General features: G+C 52.9%; 5 protein-coding genes across 5 annotated transcripts; 3 read left to right on the top strand and 2 right to left on the bottom strand.

Moving 5' to 3' along the window:
• On the top strand, positions 1-2,755 carry L3040_006296 (uncharacterized protein; the record flags this gene model as incomplete). Its single annotated transcript, XM_066157278.1, has 6 exons — positions 1-610; positions 693-1,003; positions 1,214-1,555; positions 1,620-1,698; positions 1,771-1,886; positions 1,946-2,755. 6 exons carry the CDS (start codon positions 1-3, stop codon positions 2,753-2,755), a joined length of 2,268 nt encoding a protein of 755 aa, XP_066011370.1.
• Positions 2,756-2,967: 212 nt separating this feature from the next.
• Positions 2,968-6,133, bottom strand: L3040_006295 (uncharacterized protein; the record flags this gene model as incomplete). The annotated part of the gene is made up of 4 exons (XM_066157275.1): positions 2,968-2,999; positions 3,058-3,119; positions 3,211-3,981; positions 4,032-6,133. The coding sequence occupies 4 exons, from the start codon at positions 6,131-6,133 to the stop codon at positions 2,968-2,970; spliced, it is 2,967 nt and encodes a 988-aa protein (XP_066011369.1).
• Positions 6,134-7,229: 1,096 nt separating this feature from the next.
• Positions 7,230-8,879, bottom strand: L3040_006294 (uncharacterized protein; the record flags this gene model as incomplete). Its single annotated transcript, XM_066157272.1, has 4 exons — positions 7,230-7,987; positions 8,102-8,282; positions 8,339-8,540; positions 8,626-8,879. The coding sequence occupies 4 exons, from the start codon at positions 8,877-8,879 to the stop codon at positions 7,230-7,232; spliced, it is 1,395 nt and encodes a 464-aa protein (XP_066011368.1).
• A 1,540-nt stretch (positions 8,880-10,419) lies between these two features.
• On the top strand, positions 10,420-11,142 carry L3040_006293 (uncharacterized protein; the record flags this gene model as incomplete). Its single annotated transcript, XM_007293088.1, has 1 exon — positions 10,420-11,142. The coding sequence occupies one exon, from the start codon at positions 10,420-10,422 to the stop codon at positions 11,140-11,142; it is 723 nt and encodes a 240-aa protein (XP_007293150.1).
• A 2,172-nt stretch (positions 11,143-13,314) lies between these two features.
• L3040_006292 (uncharacterized protein) lies at positions 13,315-15,703 on the top strand (the record flags this gene model as incomplete). The annotated part of the gene is made up of 9 exons (XM_066157260.1): positions 13,315-13,570; positions 13,616-13,730; positions 13,783-14,036; positions 14,094-14,294; positions 14,346-14,481; positions 14,536-14,693; positions 14,756-15,456; positions 15,580-15,594; positions 15,662-15,703. The coding sequence occupies 9 exons, from the start codon at positions 13,315-13,317 to the stop codon at positions 15,701-15,703; spliced, it is 1,878 nt and encodes a 625-aa protein (XP_066011367.1).
• Between the last annotated feature and the right edge of the window lie 729 nt (positions 15,704-16,432).

Genomic DNA, 16,432 nt, shown 5'->3' with positions numbered 1-16,432 from the left:
ATGAAGCTCCTCTTCCCCACGGCATCATGTTTGCTTTTTGCAGTTATCAGTGCTGCGACCACCCCTCTCTACAAGGACCCCTCGGCGAGTATCGATGACAGAGTCGCAGACCTGCTGTCCCGAATGACAATCGAGGACAAGACCGCGCAGATGGTGCAGGGAGATATTGGTAACTGGGTCGACATGACCACCAACGTCTTCAACGCCACGGGCCTCGCCTGGAACATGGCCAACCGAGCCGGCCAATTCTACGTTGGATACCCTTCTCCCCAACAATGGATCAGCGAAGGCATCAAGAAGGCTCAAGAATACCTCGTGCACAACACCACTCTCGGTATCCCAGCGCTGGTCCAGAGCGAAGGGATACACGGCTTCCTCGCCCGTGATGCGACCATCTTCAACTCGCCCATCGGCCTGGGCTCCTCGTGGAATCCGGGCCTGATCGAGAAGATGGGCGCGGCGATCGCGCAAGAGGCGCTCGCTCTGGGCGTGAACCAGATCTTTGCTCCGGTTGCGGATCTCGCGCGAGAGCTGCGTTGGGGCCGCGTGGAGGAGACGTTCTCCGAGGATGGCTTCCTCAGTGGAGAGATGGGCTACTCGTACATCATAGGCAAGTTTTTTCCTTCCTCTGCGGAACGATTCGAATTTGAATCGGAATCGGATGGGAGCTGACAGGAATTGGCCGAACCCAGGGATGCAGGCGAACAACGTGAGTGCGATGGTGAAGCACTTTGCGGCATTCGGGAGCCCCGAGCAGGGACTCAATGTCGCTCCGACCCACGGAGGTGAGCGGCAACTCCGTACGACGTATCTGCCTTCGTATAAGAGACAGATCATGGATGCGGGTGTCTACGCGATCATGTCTGCCTACTCGTCATATGATGGTGTCCCCATGGTCGCCAACTACCACGTTCTGACGGAGATTCTGCGAGAGGAGTGGGGATACCAGTATTTTGTGACGACTGATGCAGGAGCAACGGATCGTCTCTGCAATGCTTTTAAGGTAAGTGTTCTGATAGTAACCTTTCTTCTTGTTTCAAGTGTCTCAAGAACATCCTTTGATATCTAAATTGTTCCTGGGATGTTCCAAAAACATTCGCTTACCGACCTTCTCTCCTTTGCAAGATGTGCCGAGAAAGGCCAGTCGACAAGGAGGCTATAACGCTCTATGTAAGTTTCCTGCTCTTTCATCTGGGCTTGGCTGATTAAGGAGGCATTACCTGCCGGTAACGACGTGGAGATGGGTGGGGGATCCTACAGCTATTCCAACATTCCCGAACTGGTCGAGTCCGGGAAGCTCGACATCGGTATCGTCGACGAGGCCGTCTCCCGGCAGCTGAGAGCGAAGTTCGCCATGGGTCTCTTCGAGAACCCCTATATGGGGCTCTCAGCCAACTTGACCGCTACGAAAATCCATACTCGGGAGAATATTGCTCTGGCGCGCGAGATAGACGCCGAGTCCATCATCCTTCTCGAGAACCACGATGACGTTCTCCCGGTCTCCAAGGATGCTCACGTGGCGGTCATTGGCCCTATGGCTCACGGCTACATGAACGTACGCCAAATCCCCTTGAGCTCTCCCGACCGACCGACACTTTGCTGACCTGGTAACCTGATAGTATGGCGATTATGTTGTGAATGGAAGCCAGTACCGAGGGGTGACTCCGCTCGATGGTATCAGGGCCGCAAGCAGAGGAGGTTCGGACTAATTTTCGTCCCCTTTCATTGAGAATCATTTGCCGTCAGCTGACCAAATAAACAAACAAACAGTGGTGACATACGCTCAAGGCTGCGAGCGATGGTCCAACGACCAGTCCGGATTCGCAGAGGCCGTCAGCATAGCATCAGCGGCCGATGTAGCTGTCGTCGTCGTTGGAACATGGTCGGTAGGTTGGCAGACGCTCCCTTTTGACTCGCATCCCAACTGATCAACTTGCCCACCCAGCGCGATCAGTACGAGCTCTGGTCCGGCCTCAACGCCACAACGGGCGAACACATCGACGTCGCCTCGCTCAACCTCGTCGGCGCCATGCCGCACCTGATCCGAGCCATCATCGACACGGGCAAGCCCACCATTGTCGTCTTCTCCTCGGGGAAGCCCATCACAGAGCCCTGGATCTCCACCGACGCCTCGGCTCTCATCCAGCAATTCTACCCGTCCGAAGAAGGGGGTAATGCCCTCGCCGACATCCTGTACGGAGACGTCAACCCCAGCGGGAAGCTGTCCGTCGGATTCCCGTACGACGTCGGCACGCTGCCCATCTACTACGACTACCTGAATTCCGGCCGCCAGACTAACCCCGGGATGGAGTACCCCAACGGGACGCTCGACTTCGGGTCGAGCTACGTGCTCAACACGCCGGCACCCCTCTACGAGTTCGGGTTCGGCAAGTCGTATTCCACTTTCCAATACTCGGATTTCAAGCTCTCCCAGACCACTGCCACCGCCACCGACACCATCACGGCCTCCGTCACGATCACGAACCAGTCTGCGCGAGACGGTAAGGAGGTGGTGCAGCTCTACGTCAAGGATCTGATCGCCAGCGTTGAAGTACCCAACATCCAGCTGAGGGGGTTCTCTAAAGTCTTGGTCAGGGCCGGGGAGTCGGTCTCGGTCGAGATTCCGCTGAAGGTCCACGATTTGGGGTTGTGGGACTTGAGGATGAAGTATGTCGTTGAGCCTGGAGATTTCCTGATTTTAGTCGGGAGCTCGAGTGCGGACTTTAGGGCAAATGCTACGCTCACTGTATCGTAGGTAACGCGCCCAACACGGTCCATTTCCCCTCCCGTCTTCATCAAGGTAAAGACAAATTTATGTGGACGTGGTTGTCGAAGTAGATTTGTCCGGTTGATGGATTGTTCGTAGCCCAAACAAACAAGCATATCAAGCGAACTAAGGATGCTCGAAAGTGCAATTTAATCAAGTAGTTAAAATGCACTAGAGCGTTCGAAAACCAATTTCATCAGTTAGTTTGGCTGCAACTGCAGAATGCTTCTGTCTATCCAACTCCTGTCAATACCCTGGCCCGAATCCAAACCCATGGAATGCATACCTACATCGCCTCACAGCGACTTCTCTACCAAGTATCCGGCCCAAAATGGTGCCCCTCAGGCACAGCCTTGTAAGGACAAGCATTCCAATCACACCCTCTCTTGTACACCTCCGTCCCCCACCATGTAAACCCTTCCATCAGTCCTGGATACACAAACCCGAAGAAAACAACCACCACGCCAAATGCCAATCCAGAGTCCAAAGCCGCACTCAATGTCATCGTGTACTTGGCCCACCACTTTCCTGCCCTGCGCTTGATCACATGATTGAAGAGGTAGCAGACCAGCGCCCAGACGGAGAAGTTCAGGCCGGTCGCAGGCGGGATCCAGGTGAGGGAGCCGAGGAGGACGGGGAGGTTGATTTTTCGGAAGATAGAGCCCTTACGGTTGCGAGCGTAGAGCCAGAGGATGATGGGTGCGATGGCGCCGATGGGGAAGGCCCAAACCAGAGAGTGATAGGTGGCGTTGGGGCCGAAGAATTCCATGGGACCCACGGCGCCCCAGAGGATGCTTCCGTTGAAATGTACACGCGCGAAAGGACAGACGAAGCCGTTGGCTGCTTCTGGTGTGCAGATATTCGGCACATTTGCGAACATCCAGTTTAGAACGAGGATTTGGGTGCAGGAAGACACGACTGTGGCGGCAACCTGTACTGTGAAGAGGGTGCGGGGTGGAATTTTCATGTAGTGGCCGAGTTTCAAATCGGCGGAGAATTTCAATCCTTGAGTGGATGAGATGTAGCCGTAAGTCACAAACACCATGTTTGCTACTGGGCGCCCGGGAAAGACAGCACCGCAAACGAGCTGGCAGACCAAGTATATACTGCTTTGCTGGTTCGTGATGGCCATTACAATACCAATTGGGATGAAGAGGATGGAGCAGATTCCAAGGGCAAGAAGAAGACCATACCATGGGAGATGGACCGGGTAGCTGAGAATGTTAGTTGGCAGGATAGTAGGAAGGCAGAGTAGTAGGCTTACTATTCAACCACGAACATGCCCACCGCGGCCATGCTCACAAACGTCATGAGGTACCAACTCATCGGTGCATCTTTGTACCTTCTCATCAGTCGGTTGTGGACATCCTCCTGACTGATGATATTGTCTAAATTCGAGGCGGATCTCCTCAGACGTCCATGGATAGCACCTTCGTGCCCATTCACTGGCTTGTAGGTGGTCTTCGACTCCCCTCCAACTTCCTTCAAAGATCGGCTCCATTGCTTCCAAATGTCCTTCCCGTGCCAACATGCAGTGTGTGACAGCAGAGATGCCAGAGCAGCGAACTGTAATCCGTAGCTGAGGGCATACGTGATGGGTAGATACACTCGACTATACTTATGATACGCTTCACTATCGAAAAGGAAGTCTGGGGTCAAGATTCTACTGACATCGTAAATATTGCCGGTATTATCGAAAACGGCCGAAGAGATGATCGGCATATGAGACGAGAAAAACAGATTCTTGTAATATGCGAGAGGCGCCAGGATCCACATGAAAATGACCAGACCTCCCATGACGTTCATAGCCGCCCAGAATGGAGTGAGAAGCGGAGAGCCGATGTAGGCAATCTGGGCCCAGTCGAATGTCACTGAAAACACTCCGAGTCCTGAAGCCACCCCAAAGAGATTGGCTACCACCACATTCTTGGGGAAGAACCATGTCACGACCGAGAAATAGCTCAATGCTGGCATGAGGAGTCCTGGGAGGAAGTAGAAGGCGAACGAGCCCGCCCACACAATGAAGAAGAATCTCCACCGCGTAATCTTCCAGCCATTCGCAATCGTGTTCTCCTCTTTGTGCAAAGTGGTAAACATGGACGCTGACATCAAGGTCCCCGGCCAGATCATGCCTCCCGGGCGGACCAAGAACCTCCTGGTAAGTCCGGCAAAAGTGTATCCCAGGATCTGCGTTGACAGGGTAAGAAGCAGCTGGTATGTGATGCTGACTTTCTGGTTGTAGAAATGCGTCTGCTCCACAATCACATCCGTAGCAAAGGCAAACCCGAAGGAAATATTGCTGCTGATATACACACAGGTATGCTCCTTCTCGTTCCACCTCCCTTGGCCCAGCCATAAGCGTAGGCGTCTAAGTCTCCCGTCGTCTGGCTGCCGGTATGTGTTGTTTTCGTAACTCGTCTCGCTTGCAACTCTAATTCCATCCAAAAATTCCTCGCTGGGGTCATCTCGTCGTTTCAATATTCGGTCCCATAATAGACCGAGGGGATGGACAAGTAGCAATGCAATAACGGGCGTAATAGAGACGCTGGGGTATCGTAAAGAAAAGAAAAGATTCGCGGAGGAACCGAGCACTGCGAAGAGGAGGGAGAGCACCCACATCCGGGGGGTGTTGATCGACAGGGTCGTGTTGTCTACTGCAGAGACAGAGGCCCGGACCTGGGCGTAGGCCGAGTTGTCTGGGGGGTCTTCGTCGTCGGTGGTCGAACCGTCGGCGTCGTTTATTGCATCCTCGGACGAGTCTGAAGGCTGTTCCTGCTCGGTGCCTGGTATCGGAATTCCCTTGCTTGGCTTCCTTTCCAGCATGGGATGATCCTCGCTCTCCTCGTCGTCGGAACTCAAGAGATGCCTCGCATTCGGGGACTTGCGCTGAGAGCATCCCGACCTGTTTGTCTTCAAGGTCCCGGAACTGAGAGCATTCCTCAGGCCCGAACGTTCCCTTCTGTAATTCTTCGTCCTCACATCATCGATGTCGTCGTCGCTCCCATCCGGCGACGCGCCGATGGGCACGGCGCCATACGAGCCCGTCCCAAAGCCCGGCGCAGAGCGCAGCAGCAGCGGCACCTTGGACATCAGTCCTAAGAATGATCGGAAGGGGTTGGGGTATTCGCTATGGGGCTCCACCTCATCGTCGGCCTCTCTGTGTCGTCGGAGGAGGGCAGCGTCAGAGTCGGGGTCGAGGTCGAGGCTGCTGTTGTTGCTGTCGTTCTTTTGGTCTTGGGGCCCATGGGTTGAGGAGGAGGGAGGATAGGCAGACAGTGGGAAACCTCTGCCTTCTATAGCAGTATCATGGTCAGACTGGGTATGGGGTGTCGGGGAGAGAGTTTTGAATGTAGCGCGAGATGGCATCTGTCTGCAGGGACGAGGCTGTACGTGTTCTGGAGGGCTCGGGCTTTTCTGCAAGGCGAAGAGGCTGGCGAGCGAGGGGCAACGGCAAAGGGCAAGGGGGCAAATTAGCAAAGGGCGGTCGGGATCAGGATGATAATAATAGGTACAGCGAATACGAAAGATAGACGCAGATAGATACCTATTTAAGGCTTGTAGATCCAAAAGATAGCAAGTAAATAGATAAAAAAAATTGTAAATTCGGTAGGACGGTTTGTCTGGTTACGATTGAAGCATCGACCGCGTTTACCGCGGCTGTTTCTCTTGCCGATATACAGCCCTTATCTGATCAGATTATACTACGTAACTAAGCATTTTACTACTCTGTACAGTTTCTCCGTGTCTTGCCTTATCGTCATATTGCGTTATTGTACAACTTGGCTTTCTCGTTCTGCTATGCCGCTTATACTCACCTCAGAACCTCAAACCATCTAATCAAAAAACTACGCGAACTGCAATCATAAATACATACAGAACTACCCCAAGACTTAAATATACGTCTCCATACTTTGCCTATCTGTACTCTCCATGCCAGTGGCTGGTTACTCGTGGCAAGTCTATTCCCTAGCCTGGGTATCGCTGCAATAACAGCGTATAGCAGCACAGTCTAATCAAATCCACGAAATTCTTTCTCTTTTTCTTGTCCGTTTCCTTCTCTTTTCCTCGCTGCGCTGGCACGCAAGCCATCAAGTTCATTCAGCCTCCGTCATTATTCAGACCGCTCGCTGATCTGGGACCAGCCTTGCAGCGGTTCGGTTGTTTCGGTTGTTTACTTATCGCGTATCCATCACAACCCTTCCCGGTAAGCGAAGAAGTAAGAGAGAGAAAGAGCCCGCGAGCCAATATAGACAATTTCTTCATGCTTGCACGGGAATAAAAAGCAACGTTTCGAAACCCCCCCCTCCCATCTTCTTCCACTTTGGGCTCCTACTTGATACAGATTATCTGCTCTCCGAATCCCGGCTTCGTCCGAATCCCCCGAATCCCGGCTTCGGACTATTAGGTATACATATGCCATCACCACCAAGTCAAGTCCTTTGAAATGGATAATGCGACATGATCAAAACGACTCCCCCATGCTCAAACTCCCCTGACTCCCCCTCCCACTCAAGCCAAGCACGCTCTCGCTACCACTCCGGATCCGGACCTTCCGCATCCCTATCCCCATGGCCCTCCCCTCGTCGACAGCAGGATGCGCGGTATCATCTGGACGGTCGCAGAGATTCGGCGTAGGATTCCCACTTGGTCTTCTCCTCCACAACTTCGCCGGCCTCTCACTTACAGTCCTCCAGCAATCCCTGCACACCCCCGAGCTGGTCCAGAAGTAGATGACCGCGTTCCAGAAGCCCTGCAGCGGCAACACCAGCGCCGCCGCAACGTTCAGCCCGAAGCTCGGTCTCGCCGGGTACCGTAGCCCGTGGACGCGGTTAACGGAGGCCGGGACCCAGGTGAGGAGGATGGAGATAGCGAAGAGGAGGGCGCAGCGCGTGTAGGCCCACTTGATCTTGTCCATAGTGGAGGGGCGCTTGGGCAGGTGCGGCTGCGTTGCGCAAGCTCGCGGAGAGCGGCGGGCTGGGGGCGACGAGATAATGGTGATGGTACAGGGGTCTGGCGGCGGGCAGGGCGGGTTCTCGGTGCTGAGAGGGGGAGAGACGGAGTGGGGGGGGCAATGGGATGTTGAGGACGGTGGAAGGGGGAAGGGATGTGACCACGGGTCGGCGGTGCGGGTTACTTGGATTTCGGTGGTGCGGAGGCCGGAGAAGGGTGCGATGGCTGGGAGTTGGTGGTTCTCAGCGGTTCTGGTGTCGTTGTTCGAGCCTATTTGTTTGTTTATTTGTTAGTGCCAATGAAGGTATGGTCAAGGTCGTAAAATGAAAGCATTAGGCTCATGCTTGTAGAACCTGTGTATTGGGCGCGCGGGAGAAGACGTACTCATCGTTCTAGATACATAATTCGGGTCATACCCTGCCTTGTGCAGTTCAGACCTTTTCTGGAAGATCTCGACTCCGACACGAAGGTATAATCCAAAAGTAACGAGGATGGAAATCCAGATAGGGGCGTAGTAGACGTAGATACGAAAGGGTGCCCAGTCATTGTCTATCCAGCACCAGAGCTATTGGCTATCATCAGCCAAGTTGTATTTATATATATGCACGGGTAAATACGTACAGTTGCGTTACCGTACATACGACCCTTCTCCTTCGTCTTGTAGAAGAGACAAAACATTGCTGGGATGAAGGGAATGCCGTAACACATGGCACCGTACAGCCAATACAGTCCTTTCAGGCGATCGGCATCGTAGCGATGGAAGAAGACGAGGTAGACGTTGAATGCCATGGCGCAGGACCAAAGAGGGTCGGATAGCATGAACCTTCGCTCACTCGTCAGAATTTTGGGCTTTCTCTCGCCGAACCGTCATCCACATATCGAAAGCTAAACCTGAAGATCGAACTTACATCTCAAGCAGGAATCCTTGGAATTGGCAAAGTGCGCCATTGATGTTCGTGAGAGCGGAACCTCCGATCAGCGCAGCAACATTGGCGAAGAGGTTGGCAAAAGAGGCATAGAAGATGAGAGTATTAGAGAGAGTCCGGAAGGGTTTGAAGAGAATGAATGTGATGATCAAGAGAAGAGTCGAGAACACAGAGATTGAAGCGGTCGTGCGCTCAATGACTACCAAAGTCTGGATTTGGGGGTTGGTGAGAAGCATTGGAGAATCGATTACGTGGAGAAACAAGGAGGAACAATGAAGAGGTCGTAGATTTTTGTTAAAGGGGGGGAGAGGTTCTTGAAGAAGAGAGGGTGGAGTTCGGTTTTGAGTCGAAGAGGGCCAGGTCAAAATTAACCGCGGGATTCACTAGAGTCTGCTTCTTCTTTCGCTCACTTCCTTGTTACTAACTTGCTTACCTTCAGTCGACCTGTGTTTTCTATTCCAGCTATTTCTCTCTCTCTCTGTCTCTCTCTGTCTCTCTCTGTCTCTCTCTGTCTCTCTCTCTCTCTCCCTCTCTCTCTCTCTCTCTCTTTCTCTCTCTCTACCTTTTGGAATCTCGAACCCCTTACGCTGCCGACCAAGGATGCGAGGCCGGCAACCTACCTGCTCACATTGGCACACCTACGGAGAGCGTGGAGCAACTGTGATAACCAGATGCACCTAATCCAAACGGTCGACGTGATGTGATTCGGGATCAACCACCACCGGAGGGGTAATGGAAGAGCGGTGGCATTCATTGTCTATCGACATTTGGGCTCACGAATCCAGCGCCCAATCACGGCCTTCCCGATACATGGCGAGCTGCATAGAAGCTGAGCCCCAGCGCGGAAATCTGCAGCAATGGATGGGTGGGTGGGAAGATGGGATGAAGAGAAGCAGCGGAGAGGAGATGGTGTGTTTGCGCCTATATCACCTGCCGATATTAGACGGTTGTGGAGCAGTTGGGAAGAAGAAGTATTTGCAAAGTGTTTCATACCTGCTGATACATATATAGATATACATATCATATATACGGTTATCATGATCATATCATACCTAGCGAGCAAAGGGATTGGAAGGGCACGGGGGTATTTTGGCCAATGGAGATATGATATCGTCCGGCAGACATCCCGACATCCCGACATCCCGACATCCCGACATCCAGACATATAGAGAAATATTACAAGTTATCCCAGGTGGAAGCAGATATTTGGGGAGAAGAAAGGATGAAAGGAAGTACGGACAGAATGTTGGAATGGTCGATTGCATCGGTAGATCCTTGCCTGGCCTGGCGGCCTTCAGAGGATCATGCAAACAAACCCTTCGGATTCGGGAGATATTCTACACGGGAAGGCTGCCATGAAGTTATGGACGAGCGATGTACCTGGGAAGCGATAGATGGCCGCAGGGGAGTATATATACTACGTATATGTATATACTCATAAATGGATTTATAAATATACTTATATATATATAAATATAGAAAGCATGCATATATCCGCATGTGAACATCACGTGACCTCGTTCGGTCATCTTGATTGGTTGGGCATGACAAAGTGGGTGGATCTATCGAGTGCGGGTTCCTCATAGTATCTATCATCAGCCTCGACCTGGCTTAACGACCTGGACGAGACGTGTCTCGACGCCGACCACACGACAGCCGACCGTCACAACTACAACTACAACTACAAATTCAACTTCGCAAACAAACGGACGTTCCGTCCGGAGCGCGTGCGGCGATATCTATCACTGCTTTACACACTACGACTCCCAACACGCCATGGCCCACGTCTCCGGCCTAGCGGCCTTCTTCATCATCGTCGCATTCTTCGCCCTGGTCGGCACATCGGGCTGGATCATCTACACCCACCTCCGCGCTCGCCGACTCGGCTTGCCCCCGCCAAGCTTCTCCTCCTACAACCCCTTCCACAGCTCTAATGGCTACGCTTCTTCCGGCTCCCCGCCGGGCGGCGTAGGAGGCTGGTTCAAGGACAAGATGCGCGCACTCAAGAACCGGAACAACCGATCTGCCGGCGGCGCCTACGAAGAACCGCTCAGCAGCTCCGTGCGTGGCCGAGCAGGCAACAGAGGATTCGGGCCGCTGGACCCCGACGATGCGTGGGATGCGAGGGTCGGCACGGAGGCGGATGCGTATGGGCCTGGCGGATACTACGAGGAGCAGGAGTTGGGACAGCACAATGACCGAGGGGGGGCTGGACTTGCGCCTACACGTGGAGAGCTTAGAGGCCGGAGTCTGAGCAGAGAGCCAGAGCCATACATCGGGGGCACACAGGCGGGTCTGGATCGGAGATACGATGAGGAGATGGGCCGGAAACCTATGACGAACCCTTTCGACGATGGCGCTGAGCCGGCCAACGGTGGTTTGAGGGGTGTCAGTCCGCGGCCGTTTGTTGATACGACTCAGGCAAACGGACATGGCCGGCAGGACAGCATCAATGACAGTCCGACGGAGAGGAGGTCGATGTTCAAGGAAGACGTGTAATTCTAGGGCCTGGTTTTGCAGTAATCGGTGTTTGGGAATGGGAGGGATCCGCATCTTCTTTCTCGTGTCTGCTACTCGGGATCAAACACGGGGGGATGGGTCATGGTCGATGATTTGGGTGCACATGATAGATTGGGGCTTAAGAAATGGCATCAAAACTTGGCCATTTACACACTCAGGACGGGTAGGAAGCTCGTGCAGGTGAGCATCATGCTCTTGAGGGTCGGGCGCTTCCAAGCCGTCCTTTGGTTTGATAAGAGGTCGCTCGTACAGGCGCTTTCAGCCGTTGTGAATATGAAAAGCTTCCATCAGACCTGGCTTGTATATCTTAAGATGCTGTTCACTTTGGCGGAAGGTGATTCGGCTTATGATAATTTGCCAGTAGGGTATCTAGATACTCTATTAGTCCGTATACCTGTACCTGTACCTGTACCTGTACCTGTATCCGAATGTCCGGCATGGCAAGAAAGAATGAAATCACAGCAGGTGTTCCAACTGGCTTTCCCCCAAAAATAGAGAGAAATAAAGTCTACCGGTATAATTCGTACATACGGAGTCAGCAATACGTGGTGTCGTTTAGGGCCGATTCTCGGGACGAGACGTCTTGTTTTCTCTCCCATCCCGAACCACCAGCATCAGCCGGGACACTCGGCATTCCAGGCAGCGTTTACCGGTATTCCACGTTCTTCGCGTTCTCGTCGCTCGGTCGCTTACGCATGTGCAGATCATCGGTGCAACATTTCTTTCTTATTTGAACGTACCGGTAGGCCTAAGTGATCCGGCTACGTTGATCTCTTTTCTTGTGGGCTTGCTCGCCACCTTTGCAAGCAGATCTCGGGACGCTTAGGATTCAGGACTCCGGTACCTGTGTATAGCGACTCTCAACAACTGGGGTTGCACTCTCTACCCAACGCAAGTTCGTATCAGCCAGCGCACAGCGCATAAACCACGAAGGGCGGCGAGCTTTCGGGCCGGGCATTCTTCAAACCAACGGAAAACTCGTCTTGCGTCGTAAAGGGACCATCGGCTTCGAGGTCTAGGGTGCCACGCAGCCAAACTCTCAGCCAGGATCCATAGCAGGATCAAAAGTGGATTTTCTCAGGCCAGCCTGCTGAAGCTGCTGCTGTCAAATGGTAAGGCTCGCAACTTGGGCATCCTCAGCTCTATGGCAGGATTATCGGACTTTACCATCTTGCAGATCCGGCTCCGTTCACAGACTTTCAAAATTAGCGCTTCTTTCTTTTACAGTTTACTCCTTACACGTTACGGACAGCTAACCCACTCGTTGGAGTTGGCGATAGATATGCTTTCTGTGTTGCGCCAGCTTTTTTAACTCGGGCTGGAAAACTTCTGAGTCCTGACAGATCGGAAAGTGCTTTAACCTTGGTCCGTGTTTGCAGCCCACTCGGAAGAGCGAGTACGGATAGTATCTTGTACTGTAACACAGAGAGACCTGTATAAGGGCATCTGCTCGGCGTTCGTCTCGTGGGCCGAGGAATAGCTTTTGTGTCTCATTCCCACCTTTTGTTGTTTACCATGGAGAAGTCTTGCTGTGAGAGATTCTTCAATACCTACCTATACTACTACAGTTTATGGATGCCGGCTGGCCGCTTCAACTCTTTCTCGTTTTTTCTTCGGAGCTCCGCGGGCTTTTCAGGTACTGTTAGTCATTCTCGTCCTACATCCGCCGGCTGCTGCTGTTTACTTCCTTGGCGTCCAGCATTATGTTAGGATTCATGAAGCCATGATAGCGAGCTTTCATGCAGCATTGTGTCTAGCTGGTTGAGAAGTGTCCTTCAGAAACTTCTCATCATGTCGAAAAGAGAGCGCTTCGACGATGATCGGCAATTCACGGCGTAGGCTGGGGCTATCTTGGCCATCAATGCTTCTCGTCCCGGGCCATCATACGAGCCTCCCTCTTGACCTTTCAAGTGTTCATCAAGGATCCGCAAAGTTTGACAAGCACTCCTACTTCGGGTAGATGATAAGAGAAGCTGTTGGCAAATACTACGTATGTTGCACTTGGGCAGGCGATAAGGGGTCTTGGGCCTCTTAGGATTCGTCCTTGTTGTGGCTTATTTTAGAACATCATTATACAAAGTATATGTATCTCTGGGCATTTCCAACCCAGCCCTCATCAATCGTTCCGCACTCAAGCAATCTCTCGTCATCATGGATGCAGCAAGTGATCTCGGAACAGTTGAGGGGGCCAAGGCCCAGCTACCTGCTGAGAGTCAGCTAGGTCGTCGATCCAAGGAGAACTTCGACGTTGCCGTCCGGGATGGGTCTGAAGAGGACTTCGAGTTTCCTACCGAGGAGGATTTGGCAACCCTCCGCAGAGTATCTGGACAGATCCCCTGGTCGGCATACACCATCGCGTTCGTCGAGCTGTGTGAACGTTTTTCTTACTATGGAACAACCGCTGTCTGTTCGTATGCCGATGCCTTCGAACGATCAGTCTAACAGCCTACAGTCGTCAACTTCATCCAGCAGCCGCTCCCTCCGGGATCCAAAACAGGCGCCGGTTTCGCCGGTCAGTCTGGTGCTTTGGGCATGGGGCAGCGTGCCTCGACCGGTCTGACCACTTTGTCAGCACTCGATTCTCAAGTCCCGGCTGCGGCTGGCTGACAAGATTCATAGCAACCAGTTCTGGGCCTACCTCACGCCGCTTGCCGGTGCCTACGTGGCAGATCAGTATTGGGGCCGTTTCAAGACCATTCAGATATCCTGCGCGGTCGCTTTGGTCGGCCACGTTATCCTCATCATCTCGGCCATCCCTCCGGTCATCATTAATCCCAAAGAGTCCGTTGCGTGCTTCTCAGTCGGGGTTTTCATCATGGGTATCGGTGTGGGGGGCTTCAAATCCAATATCTCACCGCTGATTGCAGAGCAATGTAAACAAGCCTCTGTAACCGAAAGTCCCTGGCATGATGCTGATTCTCTTACCACAGGTACCGAGACAGTGATGCGGGTGAAAACTACAGAAGCTCGCGAGCGAGTGATCATGGATCCTGCGGTGACCACATCTCGTGTGTATCTGTATTTCTACCTCATGATCAACCTGGGAGCTTTGGTTGGGTCCATCAGCATGGTCTATGCCGAGAAATATGCTGGCTTCTGGCTAGCATTCCTCCTGCCAACGTGCATGCTCTGTAAGTCGTCCTCCAATGCCCCCTTACCGTTACACTCTGTTGACCTTCCAGGTATCTGCCCAGTGCTCATTATCCTCTGTAAGAGTCAGTACCATCTAACGCCACCAACGGGGTCAACAATCGCCACGGCAGGCAAGCTGTGCAACCTTGCCATGAAGGACAAGTGGACATGGAATCTAGCGGCGCTGTAAGTTAGAAGATTCAAACCCTTCAAGCCTTGATCTAGCTAATCGCCCTGCAGTAAACGAAATATCAGCGCGGAAGGGTTCTGGGACAACGCCCTGCCATCTCGTCTGGGTGCCAACAGGCCAGAGTGGATGACCTTCGACGACACCTGGGTGCATGAAGTCAGCAGAGCTCTGGTTGCATGCAAGGTTTTCCTGTGGTATCCTGTATACTGTAAGCTCCCGACCCCCAACGGGTCTGACCTCTTCCCGAGAGCCTCTTCTGACGATTGCCAGGGCTCGCCAACAACCAGGCGAGCAACAACCTCACATCTCAAGCTGCAACCATGACACTGAACGGCGTCCCCAACGATATCGTAGCCAACTTCAACCCCCTCTTCATCGTCATCCTAGTCCCCGTCATGGACCGACTCGTGTACCCGACCTGCCGCAGGATCGGATTCAACTTCTCGCCCATCAAACGCATCACGTGCGGATTCTTCCTCGCCGCCATAGCCATGATCTCCGCGACCGTCACCCAAGCGTACATCTACCACCAGACGCCGTGCGCCAACAACAACGCCAGCGACTGCATTCTCCCCAGTGGAGACTTGTGGCACTCCAACATCTCCGTGTGGGTGCAGCTGCTGCCGTACGGCCTCATGGGCTTCTCCGAGATCATGGCCGCGGTCACGGTCCTCGAGTACGCGTTCACGAAGGCGCCGACCAACATGCGCTCCAGCGTCACGGCCGTCTCGCTCTTCATGAACGCCGTCTCGTCGGCCGTCGCCCAGTCGCTCACGGTGATGTCGGCGGATCCGCTGCTGGTGTGGAACTACGGCACCGTGTCCGTGCTGGCCTTAGTCGGTGCGATCCTGTTCTACCTGACGAACAGGAGGATTGAAGAGCGCGAAGATAAGATGAACATGTTGCCACAAGCCGAGTTCGGGGAGATGGAGGCGGGCAAGAGGTTTGGGGGGATGGATGACGAGAAGACGGTAAGTAATCGTGTGTAGGGCGACTGGGGATATCGATAGGAAAAACGAGGATAATGGTAAATGTAATCACAGTGATGAATGTGACGACGAGCGGATGCGATATGACTATGATGAATGTGGAAGCTATTGACGCTATATGTAAGTACTCACCACGTTTCCAGCTCGTCAACATCTTGAAGCTCTCGTGGCAGACAGACAGATATAGGTCTCAAGGGGAAAGCGAGCCAAGTACCATCACGTTGTTTGATCCGTCCACCTAATTGGCACCTGAACCAAAATTTCTCTCGTCTCTCGCCCCCCTTTTCCTCTTTCCTCCTTTCGCTCTCCGCATTTCTTCGGTGGTCATCGAAATGAGTTAATACATAGCCGAACTTCCATCCCTCCTCTCTTTGCATCGCCGCAAAGGCTTGATGCGAGAGAAGATATTGTACGATGGTATACCGGCCGACTTGTCAAGGTTCTTGAGAGGGGCGTCATGAGTGCCTTCGAGGAGAGCTTGGAGAAAGAGGGTACGAGGGTACATTGAGAAGCTGCTGGCCTGATCGGGAAGAAACCCCATGATTGTCTCATCTCGTCAATCCCCGAGACCTTCTTCCCTTCTCCGCCTGTTTTGAATACCTGACGTTGGAAAGGAAGCATATGCCGACCTCCTCGGGTTATCGCTAGATAGATAGTTCGTGGGAAGGCCATCCTAACCTCTTCTCAGTCAGATTTTCTGCGAGTTATGAGTTATTCGATCGTATAGTGGGATGGGTTGACGCGCTTCGTCGCGGGCATGTGTTCGAGAGATTGGTTCTTAGCCAACTGCGGAAGGATGGGTTGACACGTTAATCGTGGGCATCCGCAAAGTGAAGAAGACGGTCACAGCTAGTTCTATTATTTCCCTTATTTCTTTATAATTTTTTTTTTCTTTTCAAAAGGAATTTCTGCACATATTTTCGGGGGACCTGTTTTTTTGGGGGGATTTGTTCTTATT

Source organism: Drepanopeziza brunnea (genome assembly GCF_022702325.1).
Source record: "Drepanopeziza brunnea f. sp. 'multigermtubi' strain 214-2 chromosome Unknown ctg10, whole genome shotgun sequence".
Taxonomy (NCBI): Eukaryota; Fungi; Ascomycota; class Leotiomycetes; order Helotiales; family Drepanopezizaceae; genus Drepanopeziza; species Drepanopeziza brunnea.
This window is presented reverse-complemented; position numbering and strand designations above follow the sequence as displayed.